Genomic DNA, 26,068 nt, shown 5'->3' on the forward strand with positions numbered 1-26,068 from the left:
TATAAGCTGTACCCGACAACTGCATTGTTGTCGATCAGTGTCCGAGCCTTAAAGGGCAAGTTCACACGGAAATGAACCATTTTTTCTTGTACTTTTTCCACATTAAAAGTGTTAACATAGAAGTGTCATAGACAAAAATATGAAAACATCATATTTAATTAACATATTTTTTGCACTAAAACGATTTATATTTTTCACATTTACCAAGTGTTCTATTTCCATAACAAAAACACCATGGCTTATGCCCCTTGCAATATGACGTCATTGGTGCCAATTGATAAACATTATGACGTCATCATGCTTTGTTAGAGCCGCTTCACGTGGTGTAGGTACAGTTTTGTGATTCTAGCATCTCAGATGCCAGCCAGAATTGTGTTATGCTGAGTCACCACTGCGCCGGAGTGTGTCGTAGACCATGTTGTTTTACCGCAAACTGGTCCTTGATATCTTTTGCGTTGAGAATAGACAGGGACCCAGTTGAATTGGCACCAATTACGTCATAATCTAAGGGGGATAACTCAGGCCTATTTTGCTCGTAAAACGAAGGCCTCATAACGGCATATCACTTTCGTACTATTGTGAGCTTCCTACTTTCACTGTGAAAAAAAATGAGTGTATATTTTCAAACACAGATACTAACTAATTCTAAAATTGCGTTTTGTTTAGAAAAAGAAATAAAGTGATTTTTGCGTGTACACTTCCCCTTTAAACATCAATGACAGCACTCATCATCCCATATGGTGGAAGGGAGCTAACTCTACAAATTTGTCTCTCCATTTCAAAGTCTGAGCATCAACAACCAAATGATTATCTTAACTATGGGAGGTAACTCCTCCTGGAAAACATTTTCTCTCTACTGCAAATACCTTCTGCAACGTCATCATGTGGACAACTTAAATCCTGGATGTATAGCCCATCATGAAACTTGTATTCAAAATGGCATTTCCTCTTTTCCAACTAATAATAAGTGATCTAAGACAAAGTAACTTCTAAAAGACATGTGTATGAACTTATGCAGTAAAAGAATACATTAAACATTGAATGGTTGACTAAAAGTGTGTTAATTGTTACATCAGTTCAGTCTCCCATGGGCTGACAGCTTGAGCAGTCCACACAGAGGATTGGGTCGTAACAATAGCTGCCAACAGATGCAGTCACCTCAAGCAACCATGACATTGAAGCGATGTAGGTGCACTGCATTTGCATGAAGACTAGGGTACTGTTGTATAAAGCAATCTTAGTGCTAAGGAGATCGTAACGCCCATACCTTAAAATTGACATGCGACAGTCTTGCGCTACGACGATCCTAACTCCTCAACTTTAATAGCGACTTTTGACAGTCGTAGCGCTAAGACGATCGTAACTCCAACACTTTAACATTGACTTGTGACAGTCGTAGCGCTAAGGTTGTTTTGTACAACCGCACCCAGGTTCTTTTTGTTCTCTTGTGATAAGCAGTCTTCTCTGGCAAAATGTGTTTCATCCTGAATCACTCTGAATGCTGAATGCGTTCCTTCCAAAGGACTGGTATATATGTTTGTTTTCCTGTATACATATTCACATTGGTATACCATCAGTCGGCCAATCCTTAACTTGCTAAAACCACATCACACAGATGCAGCTGCATGGTCCCCGGGACATTCACGCTGAAACCAAGATCATCCAGAGAACATCACTGGTTTTTACATTCATTGACCTGGTTTGGATTAGCTCTTGAAATTTTCACTTTTGTGACAACCCGACCTGCCTTGGGTTTCCCCCCTTCCTTCCTCCCTGGCTTCTCCTCGTCCACTAAGGCAGTTTGTTCCTTCTCTCCTTCCGAGTTGACCACAGTGACATCATCGGACAGAGACACACTCCTTTCACCCGGGAGTCTGACCGATGTACACTTCTTCCCGGGCTGGTCTTCACCCGACTTGATGTTCTCTCGCTGACTCTCCACAAGCACACTTTTGTTCCCTGTCTTGTTCAAGATGGTGGAAGCATCCAGGCCTTCAATGCCGTGACTTTCACGGATCTTCATCTTCTCCTCTTCTGTCTCGTCCTCAGAGTCGTCCAACGGAATCTTTTCCTTTTTGAATACCATTCCATGTTTCTTTTCTTTTAACTTCTCTGCAAGTAAATCCACAAAGTAACATTTATGCAGCAAAATAACATCATGTGTCATCAGTCAGATTACTTCATTGGCTCGACACACCAAAGACATGGGTACAATGTGTAAAGCCCATTTTTCGGTGTCCCCCGCTGTGATATTGCTGGAATATTGCTGGAACCGGTTTAAAACCATATTCACTCACTTCATGAGGCTCAATGAATCATACAAATATTATTCCCCCATGACTGTTCAAAACACAGGAGTACTGGAATCAGTGAGGTTGGCAGCTAGTGTTTCAGTCTATGACAAGGACTGAGTGTTTTTCATGCTTAATTTCATATCTGTATCTGTACCTGGCCAGAACCTGATCAAAGTGATTGCGTGAACATTGGGCCATGTCAACAATATCAGGATGCCTTCAGTGATGCCAGTTAAACATGGGTACAAGGAACACACAAGTAGGGTTACCTTAGTCAGGCAAGTTTCCACAGCAGTGTACTGTGACTGTATCGGTAAATGTAAATACACAAGGGTTGCATTGTGATATGCGTATTGCGGATGGCCTTATAGCAATATATCGGTATTCCAGTTACATCACACACCCCTACACACCAGCCATGCGTACTGTATGGGGTGGAGATTGCTTTGCAAAAGGACAGAGGAATGCTAGGAATACTAGCTCTATTACATCATTGCCATAAATCCTGTATTTTGGTTGTAATCACACTATAAAATCTTCAGATTTTCAACAGAAGTCCTCTTTACTATCCATAGTCAGTTGTGCAAGTAATAGTGTCTTGCTGCCCAAGGCCTCTTGCACACATGTAAGAGGTGTGTGTGTGTGTGTGTGTGTGTGTGTGTGTGTGTGTGTGTGTGTGTGTGTGTGTGTGTGTGTGTGTGTGTGTGTGTGTGTGTTTGAAAAAAATCTTTATTCCTGTATAAATTACCACCAAAGACAATAAATAGATCTTAATTGTGCACCCTCCCTTTTCAATAAAGCTGTATCCGCCCATGGGATATATGGCAATGATGTATTAGAGGTGGGATATTCACATGAATTATCACCATACTAACCAGGGTCATATTTCAAGAGCAACTCTTCATTCTGGAGGTAGAGTTTGACACTTTGGCTGTGTAGTTTGGCCTTTTCCTCCTCCACAGTGAAGATCTCCTTCCTCTGCTGCAATACCTTGTTCTTTGAGTCCAGCAACAACATGCTCGTCACACGAAGCTCCTTGCCCACCTCCGCCAGCTCTTTCCTGAAACAGACAACCGCTGGAGGTGAGTGGGAGAACACTGATGGCGCTCACTGCCCACTTCCAGCAGCTCCCTTCTGAAACAGACAACCGCTGGGGGTGAAAGGGAGAACACTGATGGCACTCACTGCCCACTTCCAGCAGCTCCCTTCTGAAACAGACAACCCCTGGGGGTGAAAGGGAGAACACTGATGGCGCTCACTGCCCACTTCCAGCAGCTCCCTTCTGAAACAGACAACCCCTGGGGGTGAGTGGGAGAACACTGATGGCGCTCACTGCCCACTTCCACCAGCTCCCTTCTGAAACAGACAACCCCTGGGAGTGAGTGGGAGAACACTGATGGCGCTCACTGCCCACTTCCAGCAGCTCCCTTCTGAAACAGACAACCCCTGGGGGTGAAAGGGAGAACACTGATGGCGCTCACTGCCCACTTCCAGCAGCTCCCTTCTGAAACAGACAACCCCTGGGGGTGAGTGGGAGAACACTGATGGCGCTCACTGCCCACTTCCACCAGCTCCCTTCTGAAACAGACAACCCCTGGGAGTGAGTGGGAGAACACTGATGGCGCTCACTGCCCACTTCCGCCAGCTCCCTTCTGAAACAGACAACCCCTGGGGGTGAGTGGGAGAACACTGATGGCGCTCACTGCCCACTTCCAGCAGCTCCCTTCTGAAACAGACAACCCCTGGGGGTGAAAGGGAGAACACTGATGGCGCTCACTGCCCACTTCCAGCAGCTCCCTTCTGAAACAGACAACCCCTGGGGGTGAAAGGGAGAACACTGATGGCGCTCACTGCCCACTTCCACCAGCTCCCTTCTGAAACAGACAACCCCTGGGGGTGAAAGGGAGAACACTGATGGCGCTCACTGCCCACTTCCACCAGCTCCCTTCTGAAACAGACAACTGCTGGGGGTAAAAGGGAGAACACTGATGGCGCTCACTGCCCACTTCCACCAGCTCCCTTCTGAAACAGACAACCCCTGGGAGTGAGTGGGAGAACACTGATGGCGCTCACTGCCCACTTCCAGCAGCTCTTTCCTGAAACAGACAACCGCTGGGGGTGAAAGGGAGAACACTGATGGCGCTCACTGCCCACTTCCAGCAGCTCCCTTCTGAAACAGACAACCCCTGGGGGTGAAAGGGAGAACACTGATGGCGCTCACTGCCCACTTCCAGCAGCTCCCTTCTGAAACAGACAACCGCTGGGGGTGAGTGGGAGAACACTGATGGCGCTCACTGCCCACTTCCACCAGCTCCCTTCTGAAACAGACAACCCCTGGGGGTGAAAGGGAGAACACTGATGGCGCTCACTGCCCACTTCCACCAGCTCCCTTCTGAAACAGACAACCCCTGGGGGTGAGTGGCAGAACACTGATGGCGCTCACTGCCCACTTCCACCAGCTCCCTTCTGAAACAGACAACCCCTGGGGGTGAAAGGGAGAACACTGATGGCGCTCACTGCCCACTTCCAGCAGCTCCCTTCTGAAACAGACAACCGCTGGGGGTGAGTGGGAGAACACTGATGGCGCTCACTGCCCACTTCCACCAGCTCCCTTCTGAAACAGACAACCCCTGGGGGTGAAAGGGAGAACACTGATGGCGCTCACTGCCCACTTCCACCAGCTCCCTTCTGAAACAGACAACCCCTGGGGGTGAAAGGGAGAACACTGATGGCGCTCACTGCCCACTTCCACCAGCTCCCTTCTGAAACAGACAACCCCTCGGGGTGAGTGGGAGAACACTGATGGCACTCACTGCCCACTTCCACCAGCTCCCTTCTGAAACAGACAACCCCTGGGAGTGAGTGGGAGAACACTGATGGCGCTCACTGCCCACTTCCAGCAGCTCTTTCCTGAAACAGACAACCGCTGGGGGTGAAAGGGAGAACACTGATGGCGCTCACTGCCCACTTCCAGCAGCTCCCTTCTGAAACAGACAACCCCTGGGGGTGAAAGGGAGAACACTGATGGCGCTCACTGCCCACTTCCAGCAGCTCCCTTCTGAAACAGACAACCGCTGGGGGTGAGTGGGAGAACACTGATGGCGCTCACTGCCCACTTCCACCAGCTCCCTTCTGAAACAGACAACCCCTGGGGGTGAAAGGGAGAACACTGATGGCGCTCACTGCCCACTTCCACCAGCTCCCTTCTGAAACAGACAACCCCTGGGGGTGAGTGGCAGAACACTGATGGCGCTCACTGCCCACTTCCAGCAGCTCCCTTCTGAAACAGACAACCCCTGGGGGTGAGTGGCAGAACACTGATGGCGCTCACTGCCCACTTCCACCAGCTCCCTTCTGAAACAGACAACCCCTGGGGGTGAGTGGGAGAACACTGATGGCGCTCACTGCCCACTTCCACCAGCTCCCTTCTGAAACAGACAACCCCTGGGGGTGAGTGGGAGAACACTGATGGCGCTCACTGCCCACTTCCACCAGCTCCCTTCTGAAACAGACAACCCCTGGGGGTGAAAGGGAGAACACTGATGGCGCTCACTGCCCGTCCCCGCCAGCTCCCTTCTGAAACAGACAACCGCTGGGGGTGAAAGGGAGAACACTGATGGCGCTCACTGCCCACTTCCAGCAGCTCCCTTCTGAAACAGACAACCGCTGGGGGTGAAAGGGAGAACACTGATGGCGCTCACTGCCCACTTCCGCCAGCTCCCTGCTGAAACAGACAACCGCTGGGGGTGAGTGGGAGAACACTGATGGCGCTCACTGCCCACCTCCGCCAGCTCCCTTCTGAAACAGACAACCGCTGGGGGTGAAAGGGAGAACACTGATGGCGCTCACTGCCCACCTCCGCCAGCTCCCTTCTGAAACAGACAACCGCTGGGGGTGAAAGGGAGAACACTGATGGCACTCACTGCCCACTTCCGCCAGCTCCCTTCTGAAACAGACAACCCCTGGGGGTGAGTGGGAGAACACCTATGGCGCTCACTGCCCACTTCCAGCAGCTCCCTTCTGAAACAGACAACCCCTGGGGGTGAAAGGGAGAACACTGATGGCGCTCACTGCCCACTTCCACCAGCTCCCTTCTGAAACAGACAACCGCTGGGGGTGAAAGGGAGAACACTGATGGCGCTCACTGCCAACTTCCAGCAGCTCCCTTATGAAACAGACAACCCCTGGGGGTGAGTGGGAGAACACTGATGGCGCTCACTGCCCACTTCCAGCAGCTCCCTTCTGAAACAGACAACCCCTGGGGGTGAGTGGGAGAACACTGATGGCGCTCACTGCCCACTTCCACCAGCTCCCTTCTGAAACAGACAACCGCTGGGGGTGAAAGGGAGAACACTGATGGCGCTCACTGCCCACTTCCAGCAGCTCCCTTCTGAAACAGACAACCCCTGGGGGTGAGTGGGAGAACACTGATGGCGCTCACTGCCCACTTCCAGCAGCTCCCTTCTGAAACAGACAACCCCTGGGGGTGAGTGGGAGAACACTGATGGCGCTCACTGCCCACTTCCACCAGCTCCCTTCTTGAACAGACAACCCCTGGAGGTGAGTGGGAGAACACTGATGGCGCTCACTGCCCACTTCCACCAGCTCCCTTCTGAAACAGACAACCCCTCAGGGTTTTGTTATGGATGTGTTCTGAACATCAAAGTCAGTTTGCTAAATGACATCATTTCTTTTTATGAAGTATCTTTTGGTTACGTCTGAAGGACTAAAATGATAACATGTTAAGTGCCCATATAGTCATTTGTTTTCAGTGAGTTTGCTTGAACGCTGAATTCAACAATATTTCTCAGACACTGACCACTTTAATGAAACCCATGACAATGATTAGGTGCTGACAAACCTAGATATATAATCGGGACAAACAGGATTCAAGCCAACAACTATAGGTTTCGGGAATGCAACTCTGCACAGCTAATTGGGGTGCCTTAGATGACTGGGCCACCTTCTAGAAAAGTGAAACTATTTGATGTGTACTCACTCCTTGGCCTTGAGCATGTTGTGGAGATACTGAACATAGTCTTCCTTGGAGCCATTCCCAAACACCTTGTGGAACGCGGCCATGTGGTCAGCTTGTCCATGCTGGAACACAGACAGAAGTAGCCGCTGGTCAAAACTGGGCCATCTTGCCATTCAGCATGGTGTAGCAGACAGCTTCTTAGTCACACAATATATGCTAATTCTTCTAGTTAAGTTTGAAATCAAGTCAATAAATCTAAACATGCTAAAGGCAATAACTTTTGAACTGTATAATTTGCAATTAAATTATTTATTTAGGGGCCTTTAGCATTTTTAGTGCAACAAAAAGTATTCCTTCTGCACTAGTTGCTTTCAGAAACACTGACACGAGTGGGAGATCATAGTCCCAAGGAAATAAGAAAAATATCTCTTGGTCAAAAGGAATACCCCTGTTTTCTCCAACTCTTCAATTTTTGAGGCAAGATTTTTTATCTGTGAGTTAGCATCAGACAACTGAGACTGGAGACTGTCGACTGCCTCCCTGTCTGATTGTCCCCCGCTCATCTGCAGTAGCATCACCATCTGCATCTACACACAACACAAACAGCAACATCACCATCTGCAAAAACAAGCAACATCGCCATCTCCACACTCGCCATCTCTACTGGTGACATTCTGCATGTGATGACAATAAGTAAGATACAAGCGTGTCCTTATTTAGTTTCTTTCTTGTTTCTGCCACAGTCAGCAATATTAAAGCTAACAGTGGCGATACCACATTCCTTGCTTTCAGATTTATGTGGGGCATTGGGATCACAATCAGGTAGATCTTTCAAGACCAGATGATTAGACTTGGGGCTTATATAACATTAATACATTTTGTGGGAAAACTACTGGCATTCACAACTCTTTACAAGTTCCAGCTGCCGAGCCGAAGTCTAGATCTAGAGTTGTCTACCTTGAGTTTGTGGTGCTGTTGTTTCTCTATCTCACATTTTTCTTTCAGCATCTCAATCTGTACGTTCAGTGAGATCAGTTTCTTCTCTGCAACCACACGACGGTCTTCAACCTGCACAACAAATAAGAACATCATCCCTTTCTGTATTCCTTGAGAGTTACAGGACAAAGGCAAGCATTCTTTGGTCATAATGAAACAGAGCACCATAAGGCTGGGTTTTACCCCTTGACCTTCAAAACTCTGGATCCTGGAGATCTCTATCAATTAAGTTTGAGGATCCACTCACAAAATATAAGTGTCGTGTAAAGTAATGAAATGGTGCAGTGTGTGAACTGTATTGTAAGATTTGAAAATTACTTCAATAACAGGAACTTTATATTTCTTGTGACAAACGTCATATTTGGGAAAACCCTTTCTTGGTAAATGCTTAAGGGAGATACCTCTGCACAGTCAAGAGCTGTGACTTCAACAACGTGGCCACATTTGCAGGATAAGTTAAAACAATGACAAATTATGAAGACATCCATTTCTTAAAATATTTCGCTAAAAACAAACTGTTAACAATGTCCCAGGAATACATACATCTAAAAGGCCTGTGAGGTACAACTCCAAGGTGGTATAAAAAGAGTGTGTGTAATATTTGTTACAACTGTTTCGGTAAAGTTTTGTCTTCAATAGTTGTGAAACATGTATGTTACATTTTTACCCTGCTAGCTATACCAGTAAGTGACAGAGAGAACGTTTTCTTTAAAAAACACACTGAGTGAGTGAGTATGGTTTTACGCCACTTTTAGCAATATTCCACAAAAAAAAAAAAAAAAAAAAAAAAAAAAAAAAAACACACACTGAAAGTTAGCAGGGGGTCTGAGGGATTATGTAATTTATGCATATATTGTGATGGCATGTTCACAATAGTGACTCTTCATGCAACAAAACCTGCAGAATTATGTACGTCTGAGGAAAATTCTAATTCCTGCAGAGAAAACTTAATGTATTTTGTTCAGGGGTCCGGAAAATTTAAAATCCCAATCGGACATTTACATTTATGCCACGCCCCCTTCAAACAGCGTGTTTTAGTACGACTTTTTACACACAAATTACAAGTTGTTACGTATTCATAATATGATGAATTATGAATTGTTTCAATTTAAATTGTTTAATTCACCGGACAATTAATAACAAATAATATCATTTTAGATATATATGGAAAACATACATTTGTTTCTGTTATAATAACGATCTGTCAACGTAGTGAACGGTCTAATTAATATTCATGAGTCTGCTCAAGTGTACGCGTTGTAACATTTTGATCGAGACTATTATCCCATATTTGGTTATCACGTGACCTCACGGGAAAAGTTGGTTTTTTTTAAGCTAAAGATTATTTAAAAACAAGACAGATAATATAAACATAAATCCTAAACTATCGTTGATAGCAATAGTTATTTGAATACTTTTTCATCTGTACTTAATTATTGACCACAAACAAATTTGATATCGATCGTCACAGAAAGCAAAATGGCGGTCAATCAAGATTCAATATACGACTGGCTACTGAAAACAATAAAATCTGCAAATCCTCGTTGTATGTCAACAAAGTGAAAGTCGTTAGCCACGACTTAGAAAATGATCATTCAGACTTTGAGGGTTTGGCAGATCCGCTCGACTGATCTGCATCGGTCGACTGGCTGTCGTCACGCTTTCGCTTCTTGACTGAGGTTACGTATCGTAGCATTGTGAGGATAATGAGGTACATCGATGATGCAAGGTATTTCTGTACAGTTGTAAACACATTTTACTCAAATTAACAAGATGTTCTCAGTAATAAATCCTCGATTAATCAGTGTCAACTCAGTTTATTGCCTATTACAGTGATTGACCGATTGGACTATCATTGTCGGTACGATGTATTTACAGCAATCAAAACAAACAAAGCTTGTCAGTGTAGATAATCTTCATTGTGTTACAACTGCAGACAGAAATTGCCCAGTCCTAACTGTTGATCATGTCCGGTCAAATTTAAGAATGTCCGGACAATACTTTTTAAAATGTCCGGACAGAAAAATTTAAATGTCCGGTAAGCAATATTTTAGACCGGACATTTGAGATTCCCAATCGGACATGTCCGGCGCATATGATGGTTTCCGGACCCCTGATTTTGTTATGGTTTTGCAATTTTTATTATTATTTCAACCATCAATCCCAACTTTTCTGCAAACCAACTTTTTTAACCAAGTAATAGTATTAAAAGGACTGATGATTCATTTCATAATTCCAGATGCTGAGTTCAGACTTTGAGGACGAGCTACAGCTTCTGTTACATCATAATGACAAAAAGACAATAGGCCATAAATATGCCGGATGCTGCTCTATCTGTAAATCTACATGCACAATGGCTATTTGTAATCTGAGCCAGTAGGTTTGGAATCAAATGATTGCATTACCTGGCGAGGATGACGAGAGATAAACATACTGTGTCTTCAATGTAGAGCAAGGTTACCTGTACCTTAACTGCACTGATTTGAATTATGAAATAGATTTTACACACAGCAATGAGGTTGGTACAATAATGAGTGTACCGCAATATCAGGGTTGCCGACTTAAAATATATTTCCCTGAGATCACAAGATTGTCTACTTGAAAATCTTACCCGTCCTTGTCAAAAGTTGCCAGCCCTAATTATAGGGAATCAAAAAGTGATGATAAAACTCTTTTTCTGTTGTCTTTTACTTTGAACTTGACTTAGGGTCGTCAGTTTAGTACAAAATAGACATCATGGCGATATGTATTGCTAAGTGCAGTCTATGACTTTTGCTACTGGTCCCAAGCCCCATCAGGTGAAGTGTTTTCTTGTCTAGTGAGTGAGTGAGTGAGTATGGTTTTACGTCGCTTTTAGCAATATTCCAACAATATCACGGCGGGGGGACACCAGAAATGGGCTTCACACATTGTACCCATGTCAGGAATCAAACCCGGGTCTTCGGCATGATGAGCCAACGCTTTAACCACTAGGCTACCCGACCACCCCTCTTCTTGTCTAGTAGAATCTGCTTATGCTAGGCCACATGCTAAGACAAATCTACTGAAACTACTGCTAAAATACAAGTTCAGGCCAGTACACTTGAATGTTTTTGGTAGAGTGTAAATGGCAGAAAACTGCGACAGTCCACATGATGGGTAAACTGTGTATTTCACCTGTCCTTGGCGGAACTAATGCACCTTCCAACTCTGATATTATGATAACCCAAAATCAGTGAAGTGAACAAGGAAGAGTTGGTGGACTCGATCCCTTAACACTTAGTATCACAGCATTCAAAGGAAAACAATGCCACAACACTGACTTCCCCTGGACATGTCGTCACCAGTATTTACTGCATGAATATAACAAATATCAAGAAATTAAAAACTGTGAAGAATATTTCTTAATCTGCAAGAATATTGTAAAACAGTTGAGCGAACCCCATATAACTATTTCCGGGTCCCGAGAAGTTCAGAACAACAAGGTTTTACTTTATTGTGTAACTGTTAGTTGCCTCTTATGATAAGCATAGTTGCCTTTTACGGCAAGCATTGGTTGCTGAAGACCTATTCTAACCCGGATCTGCTTTACCAGGCTTGAAGTTTAAGGCCTAGAAAGCATTTTTCGAGGACATATAAGGAGCTTATCCTCTTGACCAAATTACCATCGGTGAAAACTAGATTGTCATGTTACAGCTTCATTGGTCAAGTGCTTTCTGTGGAGACATTAACAGAATGGGATATTAGGGGTGTCATGATAAATCAAAATATCGATATATTGCCATTGGTAAGCACTTAAAGTCAATAAATCAATTGTTAAATCAGTTTCTGATCAATACTTCCGATTTTAGTTAGGAATACGGATTGTATTTACCATAGTTTACAGTTTCAATAAAATACATGCAATGCTGTTCAAATTTGTTTTTCTTTTGATCATGAGTGGTAGCAATTTACACTTGGTAATGTGGAAGTTTCTTTTTCTTAAATTATTAGGGTAAAGAAAAAACATATCAGTCATATCTCAAACTTTACTTTTTATTTGTTGTTATGGTTATCTTATTCAAAGGAACTTCAGTTCCAAGGTTTATTTCAACTCTAAAATCCATCTAAAATGATACACTGAAAGCTATCGATATTTATCACAATAATTGCTTGCAATATCAATGGTTATCGCAATAGTGATTTCCAGACCAATAGTCAACCCTATGGGATATTCACCAAGAACCTCTACTAGTGATAACGAAAAGCAATACCCCCCACAATGTTTGAACTTCTTCTTGCCCTTGGAATACCTGTTACACTGACAAAACTGGGCCGGGCTAGTGAGACAGTACCAACTTTCATCCCTGCGTTTACAGAACCTGACACCCGTGGACTGTAGCTCACCTGACACTCTGACAAGCAACTAGTTACAAGAATCTCCCATGTCCTCGAAATCATCAGCCTACCAAACAAGGTGCAATGATGTGAGGTTACCTTCAACACTAATTAAGAAATAAACAGCAAGTGGGGTATAAACCAAGAGGGGCGCAACCACTCCGTTTATATGAGATCAACATTTTGTCCAGTCTCTTTAAGGATGTGAATCAAACGTGCAAGCTGAATAAAGTTACCTTAATTTTAATAATGATGATTCCCTGACCAGAATTCGACCTCGGCAACGTGGGATAAGTCCATTTTATGAACAGGTGCGTTATGTTTGATATTTCCTGCATGTTCTCACAATCCTCACGTCGATTATCTGTTTCTTTTCTCTTAGTAATGATTGTCATATTTCTCCCACTCTTGGATTCAATTGTTTAGCCACTGCATTAATCTGCCCATTTATCTGCTACATCTATGGGGAACAACTTGCTACACATTTCCCTCTCAAATATAACGTCCTCCAATATACTGCGTCATCAATTGCTAGCATATGTTTGAATCGTCTGAAATAACTTCATGACAGAGTAATGTTTTATCGTGAAATAAACCATGCCTCATTCTTCATTGTTCTTTGCGATTTATCATGTAGCTATCTTATATACAATATAATGAATAATTTACAGTAGTGTTGTTACCCACAAAATTTCACATGAAATCCATTCCCAACTTGTGTGAACGGCTGTCCCACATACCTCAGAGAAGAGAGAGTTGCCCTTGGAGTCGTGGCTGCTAGCCTCCATCCTCAGAGCTTCCAGCTGGGCCTTCAAGTCCAGGATCTCCACATGGAACCTCTGCAACACCAAACATGATGAACCAACCTTCTTTGTACACTCCTGGTGACAATCTGTCAGCCACTGCAAAGCACGTCCTCATGTGGCCAGTGCAGCCTGACTCAATCAAGACTTCTATTGGCATAACACCACAGGACAACTCACCACCAAAGCTTTGCTCCAGTAACAGTGACAACACCATCTCCGTCTCTCCTCACTGACTTAGCAGGGGACCAATTTTCCAACTCAGTCTTGACAAGAATTTCTTAGATAAGCATGCAAACTTTCATTGGTGTAACTTCAGCAGTTTCTGAGAAAACTTGTCCCCATTTCACTCAGTATGCACTAAGCTGAAAAGCATGAAGCAAGAGCCATAACTCTGCAAAAATGAATTTACAACACCAATTTTCGAACTCATTTGAGATCATGACCGGTAACATCAGTGTGTTCTTTTCTTTTTCTTGGATTTACATAATTCTTGAGAAAATTTGTCCCCTTTGAGAAGCAAACTTCGTGGCAGGGATAACTAGACAGGTTACATTCAAAAACAGAAGCAGCCCCATCCCCATCCTTTCCCCCAATGCCCCAAAACATTCCCACCAGAAACATGTTCCACAGCCACTTCTGACTGCACCAAATCAGGAGACAGCTGACCTCACCAACATCTGGCAATATTCATCTTTCCTCCCAATATTGTTAAATGCAGTACAACTGAGTCCTGTGCCTCCAGCTTCCCTAAAATAAGCACTTCTAGTTTTATGGCATTATTTCTGGTTTGGAAAAGCATATGCCCACATGCAAGACAACAGTCCGAAGCTTCTAGCATCCTTCATATGGAAGCATATGCCTTTCCAGTTTAATAAACATGACCCTCAATTTCATATGCTGGACTCTTTCTTGTTGAATACGTAGGTAAAAGCTCCTACAAACACAGGCCCTGGTTCAGGACATTCCAGTGACCTTGCCTTCAATCAAGTTGCTGAAAACCTTACCACTTCAATGCCCTACCTTAAGACATGTACCAAATTACATGCTTGAATATTGCTGATTGTGGAATGTAACACACTCAATTACTATTAATAATATGGATAATATTTTCACCGAGAGTTCTGAACATTAATAAGCCTAAGTTAGCCCCGAGTGCCATACAGTCTAGTCTGTGAGAGAGGACACACGTGACGCCTGCTCACCTCCTGGTTGTTGCAGTATGAAGTCACTTGACACTGCAGATCCTCAATTTCCTCGTCCTTGCTGCACAGATGAGACCGGAGTAGTTCTCGCTCCTCTTTGTAATGTCTCAGTTCCGCTTCCATCTCAATCATCTGGGTCTTCAAGGCTGTCTGAGACACACAAAAAGCATAGAGCTTTATTTAGCATTGAAACTAAACATGCCTTGCTTAAGACTTAGGAAATTTTCAAGTGATTAACATGTGTTTTGAAATTTGAGGCAGTCTACTGTAGGCATCTTCCCGAGGCAAGGGAGTTAACTGACTACAAAATTCCAGTTTCCACACTTGCCGAACTATGCTGGAATCAATAGTAGTGCCACCGTGGTTATTATGAGTCATGTCCCTTTAATGTCCCTCCTATTGGCCAATCAGATTCCACCTCTCATCTCACTTGCATTTGCTTCAAACAAAATGGCGGCGCCCAGTCAAGACGATCTGATTGATAATCAAGATTGGTGTTTTAATAAAACAGTTCTTACCTCGTGAAGTGCATCAAATCATTTGAGCACCTTGACTAAAAACATGTAAAGATTTGAAAAATATGTCTACGCCCAGTTGACAGTACACATGCTTAGCAAATTCAGTAGTGGACGGAAATCTGCATGCTGAAATCCATGATGTTAACGAACCGGATGTCAAGTTCATTGCGCGATTTTGATTGGACGATGCATAGACTCGTTAATCCAGCCAAACTGTAACTCTGGAATTCCAGCGTAGTTCGGCAAGGATGGAAACTGGACTTTAACAGTCAGTTAACTCCCTTGCCTCATGAAGAAAGATGAACTGTAGGTTTCAAATGTATAAACAAGATGTATCTAATCTACAGGAGGTTCATCTCCATTCTCCACAACAACATGAGCGCTTTCAATGTTGCCCTAATGAAAGGCATACTACTTACACAAGGGCAAAAGAGCCAGCTATCTTAGAACATACCAAAAGGCAGAGCATCTGGGTCTCCTGTCCTAGCTCCCTACCTTGTCATGCTACAGTGTGACTATCCCCATGTGGTGCCTGTCCTAGCTCCCTACCTTGTCATGCTACAATGTGACTATCCCGATGTGGTGCCTGTCCCAGCTCCCTACCTTGTCATTCTGCAGTGTGACTATCACCATGTGGTGCCTGTCCTAGCTCCATACCATGTCATTCTGCAGTGTGACTATCTCCATGTGGTACCTGTCCCAGCTCCCTCTCTTGTCATTCTGCAGTGTGACTATCACCATGTGGTGCCTGTCCTAGCTCCATACCATGTCATTCTGCAGTGTGACTATCTCCATGTGGTACCTGTCCCAGCTCCCTCTCTTGTCATTCTGCAGTGTGACTATCTCCATGTGGTGCCTGTCCTAGCTCCCTACCTTGTCATGCTACAGTGTGACTATCTCCATGTGGTGCCTGTCCCAGCTCCCTACCTTGTCATTCTACAGTGTGACTATCCCCATGTGGTGCCTGTCCTAGCTCCCTACCTTGTCATGCTACAGTGTGACTTTCACCATGTGGTGCCTGTCCTAGCTCCCTACCTTGTCATACTACAGTGTGACTATCACCATGTGGTGCCTGTCCCAGCTCCCTCCCTTGTCATTCTGCAGTGTGACTATCTCCATGTGGTGCCTGTCCCAGCTCCCTCTCTTATCATTCTGCAGTGTGACTATCTCCATGTGGTGCCTGTCCTAGCTCCCTACCTTGTCATTCTGCAGTGTGACCATCCCCATGTGGTGCCTGTCCTAGCTCCCTCTCTTGTCATTCTGCAGTGTGACTATCTCCATGTGGTGCCTGTCCTAGCTCCCTACCTTGTCATTCTGCAGTGTGACTATCACCATGTGGTGCCTGTCCTACCTTGTTATGCTACAGTGTGACTATCACCATGTGGTGCCTGTCCTAGCTCCCTACCTTGTCATTCTGCAGTGTGACTATCACCATGTGGTGCCTGTCCCAGCTCTCTCTTGTCATTCTGCAGTGTGACTATCTCCATGTGGTGCCTGTCCTAGCTCCCTACCTTGTCATACTACAGTGTGACTATCACCATGTGGTGCCTGTCCTACCTTGTTATGCTACAGTGTGACTATCACCATGTGGTGCCTGTCCTAGCTCCCTACCTTGTCATGCTACAGTGTGACTATCACCATGTGGTGCCTGTCCCAGCTCTCTCTTGTCAATCTGCAGTGTGACTATCCCCATGTGGTGCCTGTCCTAGCTACCTTGTCATTCTGCAGTGTGACTATCTCCATGTGGTACCTGTCCCAGCTCTCTCTTGTCATTCTGCAGTGTGACTATCTCCATGTGGTGCCTGTCCTAGCTCCCTACCTTGTCATTCTGCAGTGTGACTATCCCGATGTGGTGCCTGTCCTAGCTCCCTACCTTGTCATTCTGCAGTGTGACTATCTCCATGTGGTACCTGTCCCAGCTCTCTCTTGTCATTCTGCAGTGTGACTATCTCCATGTGGTGCCTGTCCTACCTTGTTATGCTACAGTGTGACTATCCCGATGTGGTGCCTGTCCTAGCTCCCTACCTTGTCATTCTGCAGTGTGACTATCACCATGTGGTGCCTGTCCTAACTCCCTACCTTGTCATGCTACAGTGTGACTAACTCCATGTGGTGTCTGTCCTAGCTCCCTACCTTGTCATTCTGCAGTGTGACTATCACCATGTGGTGCCTGTCCTAGCTCCCTACCTTGTCATGCTACAGTGTGACTAACTCCATGTGGTGCCTGTCCTAGCTCCCTACCTTGTCATTCTGCAGTGTGACTATCCCCATGTGGTGCCTGTCCTAGCTCCCTACCTTGTCATGCTACAGTGTGACTAACTCCATGTGGTGCCTGTCCTAGCTCCCTACCTTGTCATTCTGCAGTGTGACCATCCCCATGTGGTGCCTGTCCCAGCTCTCTCTTGTCATTCTGCAGAGTGACTATCTCCATGTGGTGCCTGTCCCAGCTCTCTCTTATCATTCTGCAGTCTGACTATCACCATGTGGTGCCTGTCCCAGCTCTCTCGTCATTCTGCAGTGTGACTATCTCCATGTGGTGCCTGTCCTAGCTCCCTACCTTGTCATTCTGCAGTGTGACTATCACCATGTGGTACCTGTCCTAGCTCCCAACCTTGTCATTCTGCAGTGTGACTATCTCCATGTGGTGCCTGTCCTAGCTCCCTCCCTTGTCATTCTGCAGTGTGACTATCTCCATGTGGTGTCTGTCCTAGCTCCCTCTCTTATCATTCTGCAGTGTGACTATCTCCATGTGGTGTCTGTCCTAGCTCCCAACCTTGTCATTCTGCAGTGTGACTATCACCATGTGGTACCTGTCCCAGCTCTCTCTTGTCATTCTGCAGTGTGACTATCTCCATGTGGTGCCTGTCCTACCTTGTTATGCTACAGTGTGACTATCCCGATGTGGTGCCTGTCCTAGCTCCCTACCTTGTCATTCTGCAGTGTGACTATCACCATGTGGTGCCTGTCCCAGCTCCCTACCTTGTCATGCTACAGTGTGACTAACTCCATGTGGTGTCTGTCCTAGCTCCCTACCTTGTCATTCTGCAGTGTGACTATCACCATGTGGTGCCTGTCCTAGCTCCCTACCTTGTCATGCTACAGTGTGACTAACTCCATGTGGTGCCTGTCCTAGCTCCCTACCTTGTCATTCTGCAGTGTGACCATCCCCATGTGGTGCCTGTCCTAGCTCCCTACCTTGTCATGCTACAGTGTGACTAACTCCATGTGGTGTCTGTCCTAGCTCCCAACCTTGTCATGCTACAGTGTGACTATCACCATGAGGTGCCTGTCCTAGCTTCCTACCTTGTTATGCTACAGTGTGACTATCACCATGTGGTGCCTGTCCTACCTTGTTATGCTACAGTGTGACTATCCCGATGTGGTGCCTGTCCTAGCTCCCTACCTTGTCATGCTACAGTGTGACTATAACCATGTGGTGCCTGTCCCAGCTCTCTCTTGTCATTCTGCAGTGTGACTATCCCCATGTGGTGCCTGTCCTAGCTCCATACCTTGTCATTCTGCAGTGTGACTATCCCCATGTGGTGCCTGTCCTAGCTCCGTACCTTGTCATTTTGCAGTGTGACCATCCCCATGTGGTGCCTGTCCCAGCTCCCTACCTTGTTATGCTACAGTGTGACTATCCCCATGTGGTGCCTGTCCTAGCTCCCTACCTTGTCATGCTACAGTGTGACTAGCACCATGTGGTGCCTGTCCTAGCTCCCTACCTTGTCATTCTGCAGTGTGACTATCACCATGTGGTGCCTGTCCTAGCTCCCTACCTTGTCATTCTGCAGTGTGACAATCTCTTGCTGTGCCTGTCCTAGCTCCCTACCTTGTCATTCTGCAGTGTGACAATCTCTTGCTGTGCCTGTCCCAGTTCCTCGCTGTAGAAGGACCGGGAGATGTTGGTCGTCTCATTCATCTGCTCCTTCACCAGATCCTCAAGCTGCTTGACATGCTCTCTCAACTGACGCTCGGCATTCTGGGACAACTCAAGGTCTGCCTGAAGATGGCTTATCTGTAACCATGACAACAAATAGTTAAAATGGCTTTTCGATTTAGCTGGAAGTTCCACATTAAGCAGCACGCCTCCACTACAGTTTTATAATTAACCATGACAACTGAACTCTATTATGAAGCATACATGTACAGTACGGTACAACCTGTTTTCTAAACTGTCCAGCTTCCTGGTGAAGCTTTGCTTCAAGTTCGTCAGTGATTCTCTCCCTTTGAACTGCCATCTCCTGTTTGAGAGACATGATCTCTTCATTGTACCACTTCTCCAGACTGGCTTTCTGGTCGTACTTCATCTGCAGACTATACAGCTCCTGCTCCTTGGCCTGAACACACAAGACAACAGACATGGTCAAACATCATCATAACTCATGTTAACAACATCAGTACTTTAACTTCATCGTTTTCTAACTTTTGTGCTGCAGCCAACAATATTCCAGCTGTATCACGGCAAGAAAACAGTTTGGGCAAGTCAAGGGCAGTGGTTCACAGCATCATGACCCAGGCTGTTCATGTTCAATAACACACAATCTGTCTGGTCATGCTACAATACACAAGGAATCGGAAACATAAAACAGTGAGTATGTAACCCAGTACTAAGAGACAACACGATAGTGAGTGAGTGAGTGAGTTGGGTTTAACGCCGCTTTTAACGGTATTCCAGTTATATCGTGGCGTGTCAGCTTAATGTGGGAGGAAAGCACGAAAGGAGGAGGAAAAACGTTTACCACTTTGGTGAAACCCACGAGCATGGGTATGGTGCTGACAAACCTAGAAACAATCGGGGCGAACCTTGATTCAAACCCATAATCATAGGTTTCTGGCGTGCCCAAGGGATGCAAATCTGCATAGTGAAACGCAGCGCCTTAGGCGACTGGGCCACCCGTGCCCCCCGACAATATGATAAAGATGAGAGCATACCGCTGAAAACATGGAAACAGAAGCAATAAAACAGACCGCAACCTCCCAAACTAGGCATGCACAGAACAAGAAGGAAGTTGTCAGGAGGATCAACAAACAGTGAAAATATATACATCTTACCGCACTAATATAGAAAAGTCTACATGTGTATTAATATATTAGTGCTGTACCATGTATATTCACTTGCTGTTTGTTGATCCTCGCGACATGAGGGTCAACTTCCTTCCTGTTCTGTGCATGCCTTGTTTGAAAGGCTGCAGTTTGTGTGTTTCAGTGCTGCCGTTTCCATGGTTTCGGCAGCTTTCTCTCATCTGTATAATGTTGTTTCCTATTTTGGGTTGCATAATCTAATTCCTTGTGTATTGTAGACATATAACAGTTTTCTTACTGCAGTCTGTCAGTTTTCATAGTACGGCTGAAACTTTAGTCACCAAAATCAGCCTTTCATGCCGAATTGTTTTTTAAAAAGGTCTATACACCAGTTAAGAAATTGCCAGTACACTGACCCAAGGAAATAAAAGCATTGAATACCTAAAAGAAAACTACAGAAAACTGCGTTCATAATGAACACGCTTACAATGAACTGACGGATATAACTGTGTTTTGGCTTCCCTCTAATTGCTGTACATTTTATCATGTAACACACAAAAACAACATTGCAGACATAGCGAACTTACTTTGTAGTCCTGGCATACTGTCAACGACAATGTTTATGTTTATGTTTATAACGAACTGTTAATTTCAGAGATGGTCACGTGTCACTAATCAGCCTATCAAAACAGCTGTGGCCATGCGCAGCAAAACAAAGGGGCAGTAAAGAGTGAGCGATATCATGGCAGGGGACACCAGAAATGGGCTTGACACATTGTACCCATGTCGGGATTAGAACCTGGGTTTTCGGCGTGACAAGTGAACGCTTTAACCACGAGGCTACCCGACCACCCCAGCAGTAAAGAATTGAAGGCAAGTGATTAACTGGATTTAGTACTGGCACCTTCTCAATTTACACCCTCAATTAACGATTTTTTTTACTTATCTTGCATTACTCCTTAAGGCATCTGTATCGGACGGTTTGGAGGTGGGTAAACCTTCAGAAATACAGAAAAAACCTCAATAATTCACACCCTGAAAACACGACACAAGTTGGTCGATAAACCATGAAGCGGAATAGTTCTGAAAAACACCATTATGGTACGCCTTTGACATCCTTGAGACCCACATCGCGAAGATAATGACTAGCGAAAAATTGTCTCCGACCTCCGAAAACATCCTTCCATAGTTGTTATAATAGAACAGTTGCTGTGTTAAGCCATGGTAGAGGCTAGCGCCCTGATCTCATGAGGGTCATTCCCTCTCTGGTGATCCAGTTTGGCGATCTCATAAGCCTGAAGCATGAGTCGGCGTAACCATAGGGATATGGTGTTGCGACTAACTTCGGTCGTTGGCGTAGGAGATACAGTATAAATCACCACTCCTCGAACCACGCCTAGTCTTGGAGCGGGGGATGAAAACTCACAGTGCTCGCCCTGGGCAAAGGAGAAGTTCACCTTCATCTTGGCCCCCACAATAGTTGATATTGGTGGGATGGTGAAGAAACGATCGGGTTGGCCTGGGTTTTTTTTGCAATAAAATCCCAGCACAACCCGAGATGTACCGTCCTGTGTGTCCCCTGCTCAAAGCATACCCGGGTCATGTCGATCGCATGTAGCTCGCTCACACGTGCCGCCGTGGCTACAGCCAAGAAAAATATTGTTTTCTTGGTGAGGTCATACAACGAGGATGCATAGAGAGGCTCGAAGGAGGGCCCTCGCAAACCTCGAAGTAGGACATTCAAATCCCAAGCAGGTGGGCGGAACATGGTCTTCTGATCCTCAAACCTGAATGAACGTAGTAGGGCCTGTAGTCCCCAGACCTGTAGCCCCCATCTTTCGTTTTCCGGAACAGCCAACACTGTGTTAAGTGCAACCAAATACATAGGAATGGTGGTACCTTTCTATGTGTACGCAGATGTAGCAGGTATTTGGCTAGGAATTGTGGTGACACAGTCGTAGGGCATTGAACCCGTATACCACCCAAGCCTGCGGATCTGGTAACAGGGAGACATACGCCATGAGTTGGTGGTGCATCTTGCAAGTCGAGACTGATCAAGGAATCGAACACCTTTATGCTGGTTCTGAGCAGTCTCAACATGGTGAAGCGGAAGTTGAGAGGACGCCTGCGCTTGAAGTCAGAATCCCAGGTAGATGTTGTGTCCTTTTTATCCATCCACCCTGTTACCAGAGGAAGGCACTGATACGAGACAGTCCGCTTCCCGATGGGGTACTTGCACTAAGCTGAGGTGTGTATTCCATTCTACCGAGGAATCCCCATCTTCGCCATTTGAAGAGTATGACGAATCAGAATGGTATTGACGTGTTTGCCTAGACAGTGATCGGCTTCTGCTTCAGTGCGTAGCGCTACCTCTGACAGAAGGCATGGATGAACCACCTAGTGATAGGGAGTCATGCGTCGATGTACATGTACGCGCAGGCGCACTAGCACTGCCCAGCAATGAATGCACTGTACTATGACATGCAATAGGCGTACTGTAGACGTTAGGTGCCGAGGTAGGCGCTAAGCCCATTGCCATGGTTGTAACTGACGCAGGCTCTGATACATAGGCATAGGCGTGGGCGCAGGATACAGGTGTGCCATAACCTGCTGCCACATGGACTGCACAGAGTTTTGCATTCAATTAGTGTCCTGGAACGGTATTGATGCCTGAGCGTACATCTGCTGCGCTGGATAAGTTGTTGGCGCTTAGCTGACCATGCATTGCCTGTGTAACATTGCATGCTGTTAGCCGTGGGGCTGATGTTATTGTAGAGGCGTTTGTTTAGTAGGTAGTCTCTGCGCTTGGCACTGGTCCGAGACACAAAGCTCATTGGTGCCGACTTGATTATGGCTTGCGCCTGAGCAACTCCCATCTAAGCAATTACGATACTCACAATATCCTCCAGTATTGTTGATTTCGGCGGGGGGTGCACTTTTGCAGTCACAGTGATGGGAGCCTTATTGCCCACCGATGACAATGGCTGCATGGTAATGACAGAACCACCGCCGTCGCTTTCTAGCAATTGTGACATCTTTCTCACCACACGACGGGATTGATGCAAAATGAGTAACCTGCCTATATATTGTAAAACTCGCTGGAGAGAGATTTACACAAAATTTACATTCAGAATTTGGTGAAAAGAAAAAACAAATCAGTCATATATCAAACTTTACTTTTTATTTGTTGTTATTGTTATCACATTCAAAGGAAACTTCCTTCTCAATATCAATAGTTATCACAATAGTGATTTCCAGACCAATAGTCATCCCTAGTAAGTACTCAATGGTGCAAAACATGTATCAGTAGCCATGAGACAACCATCCTCTCTATCTCCAGGGTTCGCATTTTGGTAAAACGTACAACCTATCGAAAATATCCCACCCTTGATTTACATTAACACTTGACTGACCAATCAAATGTCGGGATAAGGGAAAGGGAGGTAACTCGTATTACCTAGAAACCAAAGCCACCACTAGTTTTAACGGACATGAAGACATCGTTTCCAAAAAAATATTTATTTATTTTTTAGGGCTTTATTTTGGATGTCAGTCACTTTTTCAATGTTGAAGTTTTCGCAAACTTGATCATAATCAATAGGACTGGCCCCATGTTGTTGATATTGCCAACCCAACATTGCGGCTGGTTTGTAACTCGCATTATGATTGGAACGTTAGACCTAGCAGCGTAGCTAATCAAACTGGCAACTGGTAATCAAGGGTGGGAGATCAGAGGTTGCGAGAACTTCGGGGATGCATCCAGAGGCTCGTGTAGGTTTAGCAAACTGCAAGCCCTGGAGGTATAGAGGTTGCGAGACAATAGAGGTGTCACGATAAATCGAAATATCCATATATTGCTATTGGGAAGCACTTAAAGTCAATAAATCAATTGTTAAATCAGTTTCTGATCAATAGTATCGATTTCAGTTAGGAATATCAATAGTTTCGATTGTACTAAATATATCAATAAAATACTGCATGCAATGCTTTACGATTTTGTTTTTCTTTTGATCATGAGTGGTAGTAATTTACACATGAATTTTCTTTTTCTTAAATTATCAGGGTAAAGAAAAAACAAATCAGTCATATCTCAAACTTTACTTTTTATTTGTTGTTATGGTTATCACATTCTTAGGAAACTTCAGTTCCAAGATTTAATTCAACTCTAAAATCCATCTAAAATGATACACTGAAAACTATCAATATTTATAGCAATAGTTGCTTCCAATATCAATAGTTATCGCAATAGTTTCTATCAATATCAATAGTTATCGCAATAGTGATTTCCAGACCAATAGTCACCCCTACGAGACAACCATCAAGGTGTGACCATACCTCCACTTTCTTGGAATAGTTCTTAGCAACATCTTCAATTTGCTCCTTCAGCTGTGAGTTTTCTTCCAGGAGAGCCTTCCCAATTTCTACAGCTTTCATCAAGTTGCCATCTTTCTGAGCCAGCTCCTCCTTGAGGATGGAAACATCACTGTCTTCCATTGTGTGTCAGTCTGAAAACAGGGCACGGAAAGTGTCAGTTAAAGAAATGAATACAGCTGGAAGTCATGGAGGGTCTGACATCTGAGGGTCATGGAGCAAACATCTGAGGGTCATTAAGCAAACATCTGAGGGTCATGGAGCAAACATCTGAGGGTCATTAAGCAAACATCTGAGGGTCATTAAGCAAACATCTCAGGGTCATTAAGCAAACATCTGAAGGTCATTAAGCAAACATCTCAGGGTCATGGAGCAAACATCTCAGGGTCATTAAGCAAACATCTGAGGGTCATGGAGCCAACATCTGAGGGTCATTAAGCAAACATCTGAGGGTCATTAAGCAAACATCTGAGGGTCATTAAGCAAACATCTGAAGGTCATATAGCATATACCACTTATCTTAGCCAGGCAGGCAAACAATTTATGATTTCATATGCTAATCGGCATGTCTATCAAGCAGAAAGCAGTTACAGCAAACTGATGTAGATTTAAGGATATCATTTTCAAGCAGTGACATTACCATGATTACCCACCATCATGCACATGATATAACATGATATAACATGATATAACATTCTATGCATATCACATGCATAATGCATCACAAATTACACATTGAATAAATAGTCTAAATAATCTGGTATGAGTTGGAAACATATTTCATTTTTTGAGCAGATCAAAAATCTGGTTTTCAGTAAGAGATTTCACCTTGGCAGTCCCATTGTTTAATCTACATACGTCTCAGTGTGAGTGAGTTGGATTTCATGCCGCTTATTCCACTTATATCATGACGTGTCAGCTTAGTGTGTGGGAGGTAAGCCGTAAGTGATGCAGTTCTCAGATGTATGATGCAGACAACCCTTGTAACATAATCGGGGAGAACCATGATTCGAACCACGATCATAGGTTTCGTGCATACCCATGCAATACAACTCGACACAGAGAATTATGGCTCCTTAGACGACTAGGCCAACCTGCTCCCCATCTCGGTGGGTTTATGTATGATTATGATTACTATTATCATGATTATGAATCTTGAAATTTAATTGCTTAATCCATATGATGCGACGAAACAATACATCTCAATGTTGACCCCCAAATCATAGAACTGACACTGACCTCGAATATTGACTCTTCACATGATCAGTATTGACCTGTCACGTGATGAATATTGACTCGTCTGCTAGAAAACAAGATGGCGTCTGGTAGTAACTTTTTATGGTTCACAGGTAAGTTACTGTAATGAAACAATGGACGGTTTAAAGGCTTCATAAACTTCTCGGTATTACAAAACAAACCATTACTTTTCTTCACTTTATTCAGTACTTGTAGGCCAGGGGCCTTTTTGTACAAACGAATGCAATTTAGGTGCAAATAGTATAAAATATAACACATTTCTTTC

General features: G+C 44.7%; 1 protein-coding gene across 2 annotated transcripts in view; it reads right to left on the reverse strand.

Moving 5' to 3' along the window:
• Positions 1-399: 399 nt before the first annotated feature.
• The window catches only part of LOC139470772 (protein Spindly-A-like), a 43,960-nt gene continuing 18,291 nt past the window's right edge, over positions 400-26,068 (reverse strand). For both annotated transcript variants that reach the window (XM_071253062.1, XM_071253061.1), the window contains exons 2-11: positions 24,511-24,680; positions 19,314-19,490; positions 18,983-19,168; positions 14,633-14,782; positions 13,365-13,463; positions 8,230-8,340; positions 7,719-7,859; positions 7,294-7,394; positions 3,170-3,354; positions 400-2,112 (exon numbers count right to left, since the gene is read on the reverse strand). In XM_071253062.1, coding sequence (XP_071109163.1) covers positions 1,673-2,112; positions 3,170-3,354; positions 7,294-7,394; positions 7,719-7,859; positions 8,230-8,340; positions 13,365-13,463; positions 14,633-14,782; positions 18,983-19,168; positions 19,314-19,490; positions 24,511-24,669 — 1,749 coding nt within the window. In that variant the 5' untranslated portion in view covers positions 24,670-24,680 and the 3' untranslated portion in view covers positions 400-1,672. The remainder of the gene's footprint in view (positions 2,113-3,169; positions 3,355-7,293; positions 7,395-7,718; positions 7,860-8,229; positions 8,341-13,364; positions 13,464-14,632; positions 14,783-18,982; positions 19,169-19,313; positions 19,491-24,510; positions 24,681-26,068) is intronic.

Source organism: Haliotis cracherodii, unplaced genomic scaffold (assembly GCF_022045235.1).
Source record: "Haliotis cracherodii isolate W230 unplaced genomic scaffold, xgHalCrac1.p SCAF_21, whole genome shotgun sequence".
NCBI lineage: Eukaryota > Metazoa > Mollusca > Gastropoda > Lepetellida > Haliotidae > Haliotis > Haliotis cracherodii.